The sequence below is a fragment of the Mirounga angustirostris genome, unplaced genomic scaffold (genome assembly GCF_029215605.1).
Source record: "Mirounga angustirostris isolate CCGP_5_RB_7025 unplaced genomic scaffold, mMirAng1.0.hap1 SCAF_2, whole genome shotgun sequence".
Taxonomy (NCBI): domain Eukaryota; kingdom Metazoa; phylum Chordata; class Mammalia; order Carnivora; family Phocidae; genus Mirounga; species Mirounga angustirostris.
In genome coordinates, this window is record NW_026991710.1 from 5,310,860 (window position 1) to 5,326,940 (window position 16,081).

General features: G+C 53.4%; 1 protein-coding gene across 12 annotated transcripts in view; it reads right to left on the reverse strand.

The window, feature by feature from the left end:
• EVC (EvC ciliary complex subunit 1) overlaps positions 1 to 16,081 on the reverse strand; it is a 60,689-nt gene that overhangs the window by 24,476 nt on the left and 20,132 nt on the right. For 9 of the 12 annotated variants that reach the window (XR_010409271.1, XM_045881509.3, XM_045881510.3 and 6 more), the window contains 6 exons: positions 15,465 to 15,563; positions 12,372 to 12,509; positions 9,170 to 9,328; positions 4,657 to 4,873; positions 2,576 to 2,724; positions 811 to 909 (listed from right to left, as the gene is read on the reverse strand). Coding sequence is in view for 11 of the 12 variants with exons in the window: in XM_045881509.3 (XP_045737465.1) it covers positions 811 to 909; positions 2,576 to 2,724; positions 4,657 to 4,873; positions 9,170 to 9,328; positions 12,372 to 12,509; positions 15,465 to 15,563 (861 nt within the window). In the remaining variant the exon portion in view is untranslated. The remainder of the gene's footprint in view (positions 1 to 810; positions 910 to 2,575; positions 2,725 to 4,656; positions 4,874 to 9,169; positions 9,329 to 12,371; positions 12,510 to 15,464; positions 15,564 to 16,081) is intronic. The other 3 variants (XM_054509004.2, XM_064584248.1, XM_064584249.1) reach the window with 3 other exon arrangements.

Below are 16,081 nucleotides of genomic sequence, written 5' to 3' on the forward strand. Positions count from 1 at the left end.
CCCGGATTCCAGCTACTGCCTAAGGGCCTCATTCCACCCCCATGAAGAAGGCCTATCATTGTCCCCATTTCGCAGACGGAGAAACTGGGAACTGGAGAGACCCAGTAAAACCTGGAAGCCACACAGCGAGGAAGCGGAAGAGCCGGGACACAGACCCAGGCACTCTGAGTCTGGAGAGGACCCCGCATGCGCTTCCCAACGCTATGGCACTTGTCACTTTCCTTCGTGCAGGATGTCTGCATTTCTGCTTTGCAGTAGCTCTGGGTGCTGCCCGAGGCAGGGGCTCTGTTATCTTGGTCACCATCACCCCCCGGGAGGCCCATCACTTTGGAGGGCACAGGTGATCTCCCCTGTTCTCTCAGAGTCAGTCCTCCAGGCCAGCATGGAGTCCTCCTCCCCATTCTGGAGTTGCATGAGGTTGCCCGGGGAGAAAGGTGGTGCCGGCACTCAAACCCCGGCCTCCCTGTTCCAGGGCCAGCCCTCCGTCCTCACCACTGCCCTTCCCGCTGATTCCCGCAAAAGCTGGCCTCCTTTCCATCCTGGGTGAACTCGCTTCCAAAGGCCTTTGCCTCTAGGGACATTTGGAGGTCAGAGTCCTGAGCACCCCGGAAATAGAAGATGCCTCCCATAGGACCCTGGTGTGTGATGCGGGGAGGGACCCATGGAGGGCATGTGGCTTTCCTGCTCTCCACAGGGCCAGGGTTGGACCTGAGCCTGCATCTCTGGGGTCCCAGCCCAGGAGGAGGGGGGATTCCCACGCACGCACAGATCCTGGGGGTTCTCTGCAGGTCCCACCACGAGGCCACGTACCTGGCAGAGCACAGCCACGGCCTCGGTGGTTCTGATGTTCTCCTCCTCCTCCAGGTAACTCTGGGTCAACCTCTGCCTCTCCAGGACTGCATGAAAAGCCTGCGAGTGAAACACGAGCTGAATCTTGTGGGAAAATGCCAATTTTTTCCCTAGAAAAATTCCCCCAAAGGGCCACTCTCAGATCTGAAGGATGTCCATCCCTGATTTATATAGGAGGAAACTGAGGCACAGGGCTATCACGTGGCTGCAAACTGCGAACCTGATCTCCTGGCCACAAGCCACCCAGACATTCTGTGACTGAGTTGCTGGGGACCACCGCCCAGGCCCTGGGAGACTACCCAGTGGAGCCCACCACCTAGCAGGGTCAAAGCACACAGGCGTGAGAGGTCAGTGTGGTCAGCCCTGGCCACGTGGCTGAGCCCTGCCCTGAGGAGCCCAGAGAATGGGGGGGAGATGGGGCAGACACAGGTGTGCAGCCGAGGGGCATGGTGGGTCACAATGACAGAGGGACAGACTCCTCTTAGGGAGGTCCACGGGGGAAAACGCCCCTTGTTCATTTATTTATTCGTTCCCTCGTTCATCCATTCTTTTATGTATCTGCTCTACCCTTCCCTCCTTTGTCCCTGTTTCCTGAGCCCCAGCGTGGGCCTGGCCTGTGCTGAGGTGCTGGGCAGAGCCGACCGGGCCACTTTACCCCGTGCTCAGGTTTGTGCAACACGATGTCAGGGAGGGGCCAGAAATCTCTGAGCAACACAGAGCAGTATAAACCTATCAGCCTTACTTCAGATGCATCTTGTCCAGGACAGAAACAGCCCCCCACCCCAACCTTGTGAGCTGGAAGGGACCTGGGAGGAGGCTCCTTGGGGGTGGGGGGGGGCAAGGTAGACCTTAAAGGGACCTAAATGCTTCTCTTCTGTCCTCGGTGTGTGTGTGGGAGGTCTCTCCTGGCTTCTCACTGGGGAGCTGCTCCTGCCACCAGGCTGGCCCCAGGGAGGGCCCGTGCCTGTGCTCTGCATGGGGCCTGGGTCTGGTCACTGTCCCTCTGTCCCCCCGGAAGAGCCAAAACAAGGTCCAGCTCATGTCAAGGCAAAGGAGAAGGGCCTAGACAAACAGTCGGGCCGTGGCTGCCCCTTACTTGGTCTCCCTGAACCCTAACAACCCATGAAGTGGGTGCCATGACGCCCATTATGCAGATGAGGAAGCTGAGGGCTGAGGGGAGCAATGCGCCCAAGGTCACTCAGCTCCTTAGCAGCAAAGTCAGCGTTCCAACCCGTTTCCAGGTGGCCCCAGTGCCCAAATGCTTGACCACTGTGCAGAATGGACAAGCAGGTGCTCCAGTCCCTGCCCATGAGCAGGAAAATACGGGGGCAAAGGCAGGGCTCTCTTCTCTCTCTCTCTCTCCCTGGTCGTCCCGGCCCATGCTGGCGCTAACTCATTTCTCTGCCCTCAAGGAGGGTGGCCTCTTGTTTCTTGTCTGGCAAGTCTCCTTGTCCCCTTCCTCGTCAAGACAAGGGCATTTTCTAGCCCAGCTACCTCCCTGGTCCTGCCACAGAGCCTCCCGTGCATGGTCCTCCCTTCCTCCCTCTGGCTAAGGTCACCGGGCTGACACTGGGCAGCGAGCAGTTGACCTCAGGTCTGGCCGATGCCAAAGTCTCTGGCTTTCCTTGCATAGTAACGAGGATGAAGCCACAGCACTCAGCCTGCGTGGCTGCTCCTGGGCTGGCTGTGTCCGTGGACGTGGGGAGGGAGTAAGGAGCAGGGTCACCTGGAGGAACTCGCCCGGGGCGGTGCTCAGCTGTGCCTCAGCCAGGAAGCTCCTCTGTTCCTCTTCTTGGGCCAGTGTGAGCTTGGCCATCTCCTCTGCTTGGTGAACCAGTGACGCCTTAACTAGGTCTTTGCCTCGCTGGACAAACTCTGAAATTGAAGTAAGCCCCAGCACGTCACAGGTTACTCCCCGGGCAAGACATTCACAGTCTCCTGCCCGCACTCAGAATGCAGAATGGACAAGCAGGTGCCCTGCACTCCTGCCTGCACTCATAGTTTTATCTTTCAGGTATAGGTGCTTCCAAAAGGCCAGTGTTAGGAGCCCCTGGCTCTTCAAAGCCCACAGCCCCACGTTATTTGAAGGGACCCTACTTCCCCTCAGGCCCAGTGCTCAGGACACAAGAGGCTGCATTTGTGGTTGTGCAGGGTGACTGGTCAATCTGACCAGGAGATGAAGAAGAGGCATTTTTTTGTGGGGAAAAATGAGGAAGGTGTAGGTGACACAGGGAGGGACAGGTGGAAGGACAGGACAGAAGAGTCTGGGTCTGTAGGAAGACAGTGACATCTCAGAGTGCAGTGGAGATTCAAAAATCATGAGGATGAGTTATTAAATTAGCAGGAGCTGCAAGAAGGAGGGGGACCCCAAGGGCAAGGCCCCCTGCCTGGTGGGGAAGGTGAAGGCAGTCAGAGAGGCTGGGGTCTAAACCCACCCTTCACCCCGCAGAGGTCACTGGGCCAGCAGCGTGCCTTAGCACCAGGCGCTGGGCGCAGTTGGCTCCTGGTGCAGAGAAGTCGAGAGCGGGGAAGGGAGATTCAATGTCATGCCAGACAAGGGACAGGGTGATGGGATGAGAAGGACGAAGGGTAACGGGCAGTGTGGGACCCCAGAGAAGGCTTCTGGGAGAGGAGATAAAGAAGAGGTGAGCCAGATCCTTCTCCCCTGGGTTTTGGGGGAGATGTTGAGTGTAGAAGCTGTAGAAGTCAACGAGGGCCAAGTTACCAGGGGTCTGCCGTTCTGGGAGATGTTTGTTTCAGCATTTCATACACACACACACACACACACACACACACACACACTCCACACTTGTAAGACAAGCACACTTCCTTGGGTTTTGTCTGAGAATCTGTTTAGCCTCTGGCGCCAAAGAGAAGGGTGTGACCAGGTGTCCAGAGAGACCAGAGTCCTCCCTCTGCCCAGGGTTCTCCCTCCACGCCCCGACTGTCTCCCTGCCTCCCCTGTCCTGTCCAAGTTCAACAGAGCCTGATCAGTGGGGGTTCCTTTGGCATCCTGTCCCTGCCACTCTGTGCTGCTGGGGCCCCATCCCACTGGGAGAGCCCAGGTCCCTGTGTGCGATGACCCCCAAGGCCAGATGTGCTCAGTTCTACACGGTCCAGACTCCAGCCAACAGCAGGCTTCCACGTGGTCACAGAAGCCGTGATGCCGATGACAAAGACCTCATGGAACGGCCTGAGGCCCCAGCTTTGAGTGCCTCCCTCTGACCCCATCTCTGAAAGGCAGCCGGCAGGCTTGGCAGAGAGGACACGAGCCACTGCAGACAGAGGACCAGGACACAGGCTGCAATGAAAACCTGGCGCCATGCACTGAACCGTGTCCCCCCAGATTGATACTCTAAAGCCCTAACCCCCACGGGACTGCATTTGGAGGGTAAACGAGTTCGTGAGACTGGGGTCCTAATCCCCTAGGGCTGGTGCCTTAGAAGAAGAGGAAGAGGTACAATAAAGCCCTTCTCTGCTATGTGAAGACACATTGCCACCCTCCTTTGCCCTCTGCATGGTCCAGGTGATTCTGCTGCAGGAACACCGGGGCCTCCGTCAGCCCGGTCACTGACAGCTAAATGCAGCCGGCAATCCCAGACCCTAGGGGCAGCCTTATGGGGAAGGCAAGCAAGGCTCAGAGCTGATAAGGGATGCGGTCCCCAAGGGCCGGAAGGGGGTCACAGCCTGTGCTCGTCTCCCGCGTGCTGCTCCACGTCTCCTGACGCTGCCCCCCAGGCCCGGCCTCCCTCCCCCACCCTGGCACAGGAGGTCTGTGCACCCCGGACGCGGCCATGGCTCACTCACCGCTGCTGAAGCGCTCCGCCTCCCCCCAGAAGGCCTTGTGCTGCTGAGTGAGCAGCTCCTCTTTCTGCCGCCCGGAGAGCTTCCCCTCGATGGTCAGCAGCTCCAGGCCGTGGGACAGGGCGGCCAGCCGGCATTTGGTCTCCTCCTGGATTTGGAGTTTCAGGGACTCGATCATTTTTGCCATGTGCGCCCGCCCCATGGTTCTCTCCAGGGTGTCCTAGGAAGAGAAACCCCCGGGTCAGCGTCCCGCCCCGCAGCAAGGGTCTGCCAAACTGCTCCTTGGCTGCAGACAGAACCGTCCGTCACGGGGCTAGGGTGAGGCTGACGCGGGGTACCAGGCATAAAGCTCTTGGCACAGAGTGAGAGCACGTCGGGGGGCTGCTCTTCTGGGAAGGGGTTCAGTGCGTGCACGTGGCCAAAGAGGGGCCTTCCTTACGGCCATCACTCCCCAGTCCCTGGGGCCTTTGGCCTCCACAGCCCTGAAAGGGAAAGGCAAAGGCACAGCAAAGGTCACAGGAGCCCTTGGCTTTGGAACCTCAGAGAGCCTGGGACGCAGGGTTGGAAGAGATTTTTGAGGGTGAGACTGACTTCATGAGTGGCTCCCTCAAGGTCAGACTGCCCCCTCTGCCCCACCACGGCGTCATGACTCAGGACAGGACTCTTGGAAAAGACACCTCCCTAGGGCAGGAAATGCTGGCCAGCGGCAGACGGGACCCTCTGGGTCCAGAAGCCTCAGAGGGCAGCTGCTCACCCTGCAGAATGAGCGTGAGGACCGCGGAAGCAGGATGGGGGGTGGGGGCGCTGCTGTGTGGAGGAGGCCCCGCGTCCCAGAGGGAGGACGCCTCTCCCAGCTGGGCATGGCCCCAGCAGACGCCCGAGTCCGCCTCAGGCCCCGCCTTGTCCTCCATGCCGGCAATCCTGCCTCATCAGACCCCCTCTCTTTCCTTCCTGCCGGGCCCGTCACAGCCGGCTCAGGCCCTGCTCACGTCTGTCCTGCTATCCCAGCCTCCCACCTGCCCCCGTGCGCTCTGCCCCCGCATGGCAGACAGGGGCCTTTGTGAGAGGCAGACACGGTGCTGTCCTATGGCCCAAACCCTCCAGTCACTGCCTTCAAACCAAGTCTGAACTCCAGGGCATGGTGCACAAGGCCCCCGAGGACCAGGCCTGGCTTCGTCTCCAGCCTGGTCCACACACCTTCTTGCTCAGGGCCGCCCAGGACACCTGGCTCCCAGCTCTGCCGGGCCTTTGCGCCCTCGAGGCCCTCCGCCTGGAGCACCCTCCCTGTTCCTCTCACTCCTCGGCCTGCTAGTCCTTCTCATCCTTGCTGGGCTGGGCTGTGGGGTGCCCTCCCTGATCTCCCCCACCCAACAGCGGGCCCCTCCTCCATGCTCCATGGCCTCATGTGCTCTGTCTTTAAGGGACAGTCCCAAGCTGGACTGAGAGCCCTTGAAGACAGGGCAGGGGCGGTGTCTGAGCCACCCACGGCCAGACCTGGGTCTCACTGTTTGCTGAGCGGCACTGGTCTGTGTTCTGACAACGTGTGAACAGGGCAAGGATAAGGATCCCCCAGTTACAGACAAGAATGCTGAGGTTTATTCTGGAAGGCCACATACCTAGCCCAAGGACAGCGGCTTTGAACCTTCCCCGATTAGACGCACCTGACAGCCGTTGGCAGGTGGCAGGCCCATGACCACTAGGGGACGCAAGAGGATAAGCGCTGGGTGGCCGCGTGCCGGTGGGAAGGCTCTGCTCAGCGCTCTGCGGGGGACCCAGACAGGGCCACACTGGGGAAGGGTGCGCCCAGACCGCCGGCGGCAGCCACCTCTGAGGTAGCATGAGACCTCCCCAGCTCAGTAGGGACAGCACAACCTCCGGGTTTATATTCAAAGACAGAGTGGAGAGAGGTGAGCACGTGCAGAGGGACACGGGATGGGAGGCAAGGGGTCCCCTTGCTCTGAGAGTGTAGAAGGTCCCCAACAGCACCCAGGTTAGAACTGGGCTCCACCCGTCCGAGCTGCAGGCCCTGGGGACAGTGCCTTCCCAGGACCCTGAACTTACCGAGCTGCGGTGAAGATTAAGTTAAAAGATGTAAAACCCTCAAAGAGCAGCCAGCACGTAGTAAACGCTCATGAGCGCAAGCTGCTGTTATAATTATCTACAAGCCCCTGGCCTCACTCTTGACGTGGCTTTTTGTCAGACATCCCAGGAGAATGATTCTCATCACCTCTGAGGTCCTTTCCAGAACCCTACCAGTTGGATATTCAGTGACGCCATGTGAACATTGTAGCTCCAACTGCCCAGGCCAGAGCGCTCAGACACCAACCCAAGAACTTACAACCTTCGGGAGTTTATCAGCAACATAACATGAGATACAGAAGCTACATTTTTGGGGGGGTATACAGATTTACAGCCCTTTGCATGCATCACCGTGAGGATTTGTTGATACCTACTTTGCCTGTGGATCTGTGGCCGGTGGAGTCTAATCACTAACACACCAAGCACTTCCCATGGGCCAGGCTCTGTTCCAAACGCCTTACATATCGTCCGCTCTCTAATATTCTCAGAGCAGGTGCTCTTCTGATCCCCACTTACAGATGATGAAACGGAGTCACAGAAAGGTTAAGTAACCTGCCCAAGGTCAGCTAGCTAACAAGCAGCAAGACTGGTATGAACTCAGGTTTCCAGCTCGAGTCTGTAATACTGTTTCTATAACAGAACGTGGCCCACAAATCAGTGCTCATCAAATGTTGGCTAAGAGAAGGGCATATTGATAACCTGGATAATTCCTTCCCTTCTTTCTATTTGGAAGTTACCGGCTAATACTTGGGCCAAAGTCAGCTAAGGATACTTTTTATTTTCCTGCATCAATACCCTGCTGACAGAATAATAATTAAATAAAAAAAAAAGTGGGGGGGAAATAGTCTTTCTCTTTTGATAAGCATTAATATCAGTAGCCTTATCAAATTGAAATCCAGTTCACAGGGGTTTGGACAGCAAATCCGGAAGCTTGTTGCCCGGGCTCAGTGATGTCATTAGATAGCACGGGAATCCAAGGTGGGTCACTTAGCTGGCCCCCTGCTCATCAGGAATAAAATATCTGCCATGCCTACCTTCTAGCAGGGCAGGGGAGGAAAAGGAGATTGTATGTGTACATGATGAGCAAAAACATCAAGTTCTCAAATAGCTGTTGTACCCGGGGAGTTTGTTAAAATGCATATCCTGAGACTGGTGGGGAGGACCTGCATTTCTAACAAGCTCTTAGGGGCTGCAGAGGCCGCTGGTCTGTGGACCACACTCTGGTGGTTGTGGAGAAATGGCAGGGCCTGCTCCGTGGGTCAAAGCTGCCAAGTCACTGAGCCAAGGGCAGGGCGGCCGCTGCAGGTTTCTGAGCTGGGTGCTCAGGTGGGTGCACAGGTCTGAAATGGAACTCATGAGTATCCAAGGGGAAATGGGTGCATGGTGTGCCCTGGGCCTTGCGCACAGCAGGGCAAGGCCAAAATCACGGTTGAGAAACTCCATGGTGATGAGGGCATTATAAGTCCCTGAGCACTTCCCCAGGCCCTGTCTGCAGAAACTCCTTGGACCACTCTTTCACAAATAGAGTAATTGAAGCTCAGGGGGGTTAAATAACTGGTTCAAGATCACACAGCCTCAAGTGGCTGAGCCTAGGTTCAAAGTCAGATTTTTGGATTCCTCTATGCCAGTGGGTTGCATCTCCAACTATGTATCAGAATTGTTTGGGGAGCTTTAAAACCAGCAATACCAGGGGCTTCACTGTAGACCAATCTGACTGGATCTCTGGGCATGAGGTCTGGGCATAGTCGTTTTATGAAAGCTCCTCAGGTGATTCATGGAGCCGTCAGGAGAGTAAAGGAAGCTCCATCCACACAGTGGGTGTCAACTATGACTACTCATTGTGGTCACCTAGAGCTCTAAAAACCCCAGACTCATTAAGTCAGAGTCTCTGGGGTGGGGCCCCACCTGGGACCCCAGCATCAGTACTTTTTAAAGCTCCCCAGATGATTTCAGTGTGCTGCCAGGATTGAGAGTCAATGCTCTATGCTGCCACAGCACAAAGCTGGTCAGCATCTCCTCTTAAGGAATGGGTGGGTGGGTGGGTGGATGGACAGATGGAAAGAGGGATGGAAGGATGGATGGACAGACGGATGAATGGATGGAAAGATAGATGGAAGGATGAATGGATGGATGGATGGATGGATGGATAGATGGATGGTTGGATGGATGGATGGTTGGATGGATGGATGGATGGTTGGATGGATGGATGGATGGATGGTTGGATGGATGGATGGATGGATGGATGGATGGATGGTTGGTTGGATGGATGGATGGATGGATGGTTGGATGGATGGATTCACTGCTTTTCTCTGGGCTCTATTACCCCCATCTACAATTTAAAGGTGTTCGACTTGATCTCTACGGCGCATCAAGCTTCTGGATTCCACATCCCTAGTGTGAGTATCTTCAGGTTCCTTCCCCGCCCCCTTCAGCATACCAGAGCCTGCAAATCCTGAGAATCACGCAATAACCCTTCGGCTGCAATCATTCTTTCTGTGAGCGTCATCATGAGCTGTTGGGCTTTGGAGCTGGAACACTTAAATTGGTCCATAAGAAAGTGCTGGATGTTTTCCATCTGTTTCCAGAAAGCTTCCATCTGTGAAATGAGAATGAAAAGCAAGAGGTGGGTGTAGAAAACTTATTTAAGAAAGTTACAAAGCTAGACGGTTCATGCTTGATAATTACAATTCATTCCTTATCACACACTGAGATTCTAAACACTTCTGCAATTGGGAACGAGTTTATCTTGGCAATAATTGAGTTCTATAGAGAGGTTCCTCCTTGGTGTATTGTAGGTGCCAGTCAGTTTCAAGATGGCTTTTCAGCAAACACCAATGCTCTGCTGATAAGGAAGGCAGGCACAATGAGATCACCCAGTGTAAACAGCTTAAAGACTCTTAAACAGGCCATGATTGCTGCCTGGGGAGTGTGTGAAATTTGCCAGTGTGATCCTGGAAGCTTCCATATCTCCAAAAGGGATTAACCGTGTTCTGGAAATAAAAGCACGGATGGCCATTTACATTTCAGTTATTGCTCTAAAAGTACAGAAGAGCAATATGGCAGAGACAATGCTGACCATGAAAACATTCTGCTTTAAAATCGTTTTCCTCTGGGGGCCTGGGTGGCTCAGTTGTTAAGCATCTGCCTTCGGCTCAGGTCATGGTCCGAGGGCCCTGGGATGGAGCCCCGCGTCGGGCTCCCTGCTCCTCGGGAAGCATGCTTCTCCCTCTCCCACTCCCCCTTCTCGTGTTCCTTCTCTTGCTATGTCTCTCTCTGTCAAATAAATAAATAAGATCTTTAAAAAATAAAAAATAAATAAAATAAAATAGCTTTCCTCACCCCCCATCTTATCAGGAGGAGAGGTGGGAATCACCGAGTGGCTGAGAATGTCAAGGCTCATCCAGCCTCCCAGAGCTCCAAGAACCGGGATACTAGCAGTCATAACCACCTCCCTTTCCGGCATGCAGGTAGGTGCCAGGCTCTGTGCCTCACCCATTTTGTGTCCAGGTAAAATGTCTATATAGGCCCGGCTGCAGGAACAGCCTCAGAAAGTTAGGTCACCGGTCCTGGGTCACAGAGCTGGGAGGCAGGGGCAGAATTGGGGCAGATCCCCTGAACTCCCCAAGCTGTGGCTTTTCTCCATCGTGGCTCGGCCTCTCTGACTTCTAAATTCGTCTGGGCACCTCTTGCGGCACAGGGCATGGGCATGGGAAGGGTTGGGGCTGAGCAGCACCAGAAGCCTGCCCTGACCTTGTGGCACGGCGGAAAGGTGGAGACAAATGCAACCTGAAACACTGAGTCACTCTGAGCAGCCACGTCCCAGGGGCCGCGCACGGCCGAGAGGAAGCCCACACCAGGGTGGGCAGGCCCTTTGTGCCCTCAGGGACCTGTGTCCCAGCCGGGCAGCAGCCCATCCATCAAACCTCTGGCCTCCCTCCTGCTCCCGGCCCCCCACCAGTTGCCCTCCCTCCCGACTGCTCTAAGAGGATGTGATTATCACCTGTGACATCCGCCCACCTCCAAACAAAGTTGGATGTCCAGCCAGCATTGCTCCTTCTCCGCCAGCCCCAGAGAGCCGGGATACCCACTCTGTTCTTAAAAACTCTTGATTCCCTTGGCGTCCTTGACATGGTTTTCTCCCAGTCCCTCAGAGTCCATACTCTGCCTTCTTGTCTCAATTCTCCTTGGCCCCCCCGCTCTTTAAATGCTGGGAGGATCCCAGACTGGGCACCATGTGCCTTTCCCTACCCTTTCTATACACACCCTAGGCCAGGGCGTCTCCACTGCTGAAGGTCACCATACGTCCGAGAATCCTGGGCATACTATGAATCATCTGCCTGAAATATGCAGATGCGGATGCGCGGGTCCACTGCTTTGGGGAGCCCGTGGACCCAGGAATCCAGGCTGAGCACCCTCCCTCTGCCACTCATGCCATGAACATCCTCGCTCCCCATGTCCTCTGACCCAAGCTTAGTGGAGGCTCTCCATCTTCGGGCATCTCCACCTCAAGATGTCAAGTCAGGGCTCACCAGCTCCTCTCCCAACTTGCTTCTCATTCTGGGATCCTTATTTCCATAGAACTAATCCTTTACACCCTCTTCTCTTCCAAACCTCATTTTCTGCTACCCTATCAGCTCTCCCACTTTTTCTTACCCCTCTCTTCCTATCGCAACTGCCTTCATGAACTTTTCCTACTGCCCTAGCCCCAGAGCGCATACCTATCCTCCACTGAGCGGCCCGAGCTGTCCTTCTAAGACAGAAAAGGATCCAGCTGCCTTCTGCTGCCAAACTGCAGTGACTCCCACCTCCTTGGCACAAGATGAAAACCCTCAGGCCAGATCTCTGGCTTTCTCTGGCTCTGCTTCTCCTCAGTCCTCCCTGGCTCCCTTCTTTGCCTGCCCACAGGCCAGCATCCACCCACACTTCTCCCAAAAGGCCTCTCGATGGGTCTTTTCTTCTACGAAGATTTTCCTAACCCTAGGATAAAACGGATTCCTCTCTCCACTGCGCCTCCACCTTCTAGTGTTTTCATCTGTCACAACGCTTGTAAGCTATAAAGTCCAAATCTGCTCACCTGTCAGTCCCCCTACTAAGCTAGCCTGTGCATCTCTGGCAAGGCCAGGTCCAAGGGCATTCTGAATCCCCAGTGTGCACACAACCCCCCCCCCCAAAAAAAACCCTGTTTAATACCTAATATAGGAACAGGGGATAGTGGAATGGAAATGCAAAAGAGGGGTATTTGAAGGAAGCCACCCTCTTTGGAATTTAAAGCAGGTATTTATGAGTGATGCCTGGGGTCGAAAAGTTAGCAGCTAGAGTCTGCTCTAATCCACAGGGCGGGAATGACATACAGGGTTAGAGCAAACTTTGCTTTGAATGACAAAAAGATCAATCTAAAATTTAAACAAGGGGGATTCGTTTAAAAACAAAAACCAAAAAACTCTGTAAATCTTGGCCCCTTCATCATACCTTCTCTATCACTTACTTTCCGAAACTGGATCACTGGCTTTGGGGCAGAACACATCAGGGATTTCAAGTCTTAAACATGCTTCTAGGTGCCATCTCTTTAATCTTGCTAATTTAACTGCCCCAGAAACCAAGGTTTTTATAAGGAAAAAGAAAAAAAATCCATCACATACATTATCTATTAGCTGCTCAGAGTACTCTCGCTCCTTCTTTTCCACATCTGCCAGAGTGATGTATTCAGAATCACCAGCCCCCAACATTTCCGTGTTTGACAGTTTGACCTGAAGTCCCTTTTCTAATTCCTCCAAGTCCTGGGGAAAACAGAAAAAAGTGGGGGGGGGGGGTGGGAATAAACAAAGGAAAAATCTAATATATCTTAAACTCTAGAAAAGAAATGCTTTCCTCTTTCACCACATTATCACAAAATATTTCTTAACCATAATTAGCTGCTCTGGCATTGTCCTACTTAAGTCTGATGATAGAAATCTATCTTTCTCATTAGACATAGAGTCCCAAGAATACTGGATTCTTTTCTTCTATATTGCTCCCTCCCTCCCCTCGAAAAAAAAAAATAGAACATACTTTAAAAAAATGGTAAATTAGCCTCTTTCATTTCTTACGAAGTCTTGGAAAATGCCGTGACTTCAGGGGGTTGCGAGGGAATGCTTCTTCCCCACTCCTCTGGTTTCCGTGGGGAAGGATTAGTCACTACAACCCAGGGAGGGCGGGACGTGATGTGATTGGTGGGTTCAACAGCAGGAAGTGGCACCCTTAGCTTGTCCAGCCTCTTCCTCTCTGGCATGGGCCGTTCATGGGGAGGCCATGGCTGTGGCGTGTCCTCGGCTCACGGTGCGCTGGGCAGCAAAGGGCCTGCCGCAGAGGTGGTGGGCGTGGTCCACACCGAGGCAGGCAATCTGGCGAACTCTGGGAGCCAGAGTGCGGAAGCTGAGTCCTCCAAGCTGGCCTCTCCGTAGTGAAGCCGACTTTTCTGTGCGCCTGTCCCTGACCCTTTGTTATCAGTTCAGAATGGGGGAAGGACGGGGGTACCCTCTGTAGGGAGTCCCCCTGGCCCCGAGGTGGAGGCTGGGAGGAGCCCTGTCTTCTCCAGAGCTGTGCTGGGAGACCTGGAATCCGCCCCGGCGCGTCCCCAGCTTCACTAGGGAAAACGATGCCCATAAAAACTGCTTCTGCGCGTCCCAGCCGAGGCCGTGCGTGGTGTCGGGCCCTCGCGGGGTCGCTTCGACAGAGCAGGGCTGGCTCCTTCCAGCTGAGGAGCCCGGTACTCCGGGAGTTGGGGTGTTTCCTCCGGAGTCTCCTCGCAGTGGCAGGAAGTGGCGCGCTGGGCTGGTCCTTCAGCCCCACTGACCCCAGATGCCCACTCCTCCAACTGCGTGCGTCCCCATCAGGCCGCTTCTCTCCCAAGAGCAGCTGCGGGTTCTGGGCACCGCTTGTCCCCTTCTAGAAGTCCAGGGGCCATCGTGAGCAAGCACCACCACCACTGTGGTTAACACGCCCTACAGGTGCTGGCGGTGGAGTCAGATCTGGGGTCTGCAGACAGCAAAGCTCTTACTCTTGCGCTAGAACCCCACTTCATTATTATGTGTGGAATGTCCAGTATCATCATGATCATCATTATTTATTCACTGGGGAGTCACTGAAACTCAGTGAGCCTCAGTTTCCTCTGCTGTAAGCAAAAATAATAATAATGGCCACTCACAGGGCTGCTGTGAAGATGGAATAAAATCATGCGTGAAATGCCCTGTAATACGTGTGCATTGCCTGATGAGGACAATCCTGGTAGCAGTGGTCCTGAGGATGGTGACGGTGATGATGCACCACCTCCTTCCTGGGGTGCAGTGATTCATCCTTCCCCATGAGATCCAGAGGAATGGGGGAGAAACATGCCCTCTCAATCCCCCACATCTCATGGGGCGGTGATGGGGAAGATGGTGGTGGCGGTGGTGATGATGAGGATGATGAGGAAGATGCTGGTGGTGGTGAGGATGAGGAAGATGGTTGTTGTGGTTGTCAGGAAGATGTGCGCAGCCATCATGATTCAGGGTCTAACTATTACTTTGCTAGGTGCTTCATACACACTTCTCTTAGCCCTTCCATGATCCCACAGGATGGGAATCACTATCCCATGGCACAGGAGGAACCTGGGATTCTGAGAGTTTGTGAAAGAAAGAACCAGGGTATCAACCTCCACCAGTCAGACTCCAAGACCTGGCTCATTTCACTGCACATAAAGCAACGTAAACTCCATATAAAAGCCTGAGAGGAGTAGAATGCACCATAGTATAAACAGTTAAAACCAATAAATTAATTAGGTATTTAAAAATACCCAATCTAGGGGCGCCTGGTTGGCGCAGTCTGTTGGGTGTCCGACTCTTGATTTTGGCTCAGGTCATGGTCTCAGGGTTGTGGGATTGAGCCCCACATTGGGCTTCACGCCCAGCAGGGAATCTGCTTCTCCCTCTACCCCTCCCTGCCTGCTTGAGCTCTCTCTCTCTCTCTCTCTCAAATCAATAAATAAAAACTTAACAACAACAACAAAAACCTAGGAGTGCCTGGTTGGTGCAGTCGGTTCAGTGTCTCACTCTTTTTTTTTTTTTTTTAAGATTTTATATATTTATTTGACAGAGAGAGACGAAAAACAAGCAGGGGGAGTAGGAGAGGGAGAAGCAGGCTTCCCGCTGAGCAGGGAGCCTGATGCGGGGCTCGATCCCAGGACCCTGGGATCACAACCTGAGCCGAAGGCAGACGCTTAACAACTGAGCCCCAGGCACGCCTGGGTGTCTCACTCTTGATTTCAGCTTAAGTCATGATCTCAGGGTCCTGGGATTGAGCCCTGCATCAGGCTCTGCGCTCAGCATGGAGTCTGCTTGGGAATCTCTCTCCCTGTCCCACTGCCCCTCCCCCTGCTTTCTCTCTCTCCCTCTCTCTCAAATAAAGATCTTAAAAAATAAGTAAATAAAAATACCCAACCTTGTTCGGAAGATAACAGTAACAGTGGTTCTGAGTAGCAGGTATGACCAATATTATTCTCGTTTTCCTGCTTTCAATATTTTTCAAATTTTAATAATACCTATGGTCATTTTTGTATTTGTACACATATTTTTACATAATTGCATTGTGTTCAAAAGCATATATTGTAATAAATTATTCTTACACGTGAAAAAATAGTTTCTTATGATATTATGTTTTATATATCGTGATAAGCTATTTTTAAGTAACCTTGAAATATAGATTGAAGACTTACTCACATTTTCTTGCTTTGAAAGAATCCTCTGGTATAATTCATCATCAGACTTCTTTTTAGGAAGAAGATCAAGGAGGCACATTTTTAAAATCTGAATAAACATCTATTGCCAAGAAGGGAAACATAATGAAGAGAAAGGCTTAGAAATGGTATCTCCCTCTCTATCTCTCCCTCTGTCCCTTTCTTCTCTCTCTCTTCACGCACACATACTTTCTGCTAGGGGGAAATACCTCAGGTTATAAATCATGACAATAGCCTATAATGGACTGTATTTTCATAAAGCTTCTCAGAAAAAATGCTTCACTTCTTTTGCTTTTCATTCATTTATTCAAGAAATGTTCATTAGGTGCCTGCTCTTGCCAGTCCTTCTGCATTTCCCGATACAAGTCAAGAAAACATAAAAGGCAAAGGGTGTTGCTTCTTTGTGGGAAGAATCAGAGGCAGTTTGGAACTGGGATGTATAAAGTCATCCACTCCGGCCTCCTGTCACGATGGATGGAGGTGTCCTCTACACCAGAGAGGGTCCTCTTGTAAGTGGGGATACCCAGGACCGTCCAAGGGTGCTGTCTCCACACCTACCATTCACCTGCTGTAGGACATCTTGGTGTTTCCAGTTCAGGG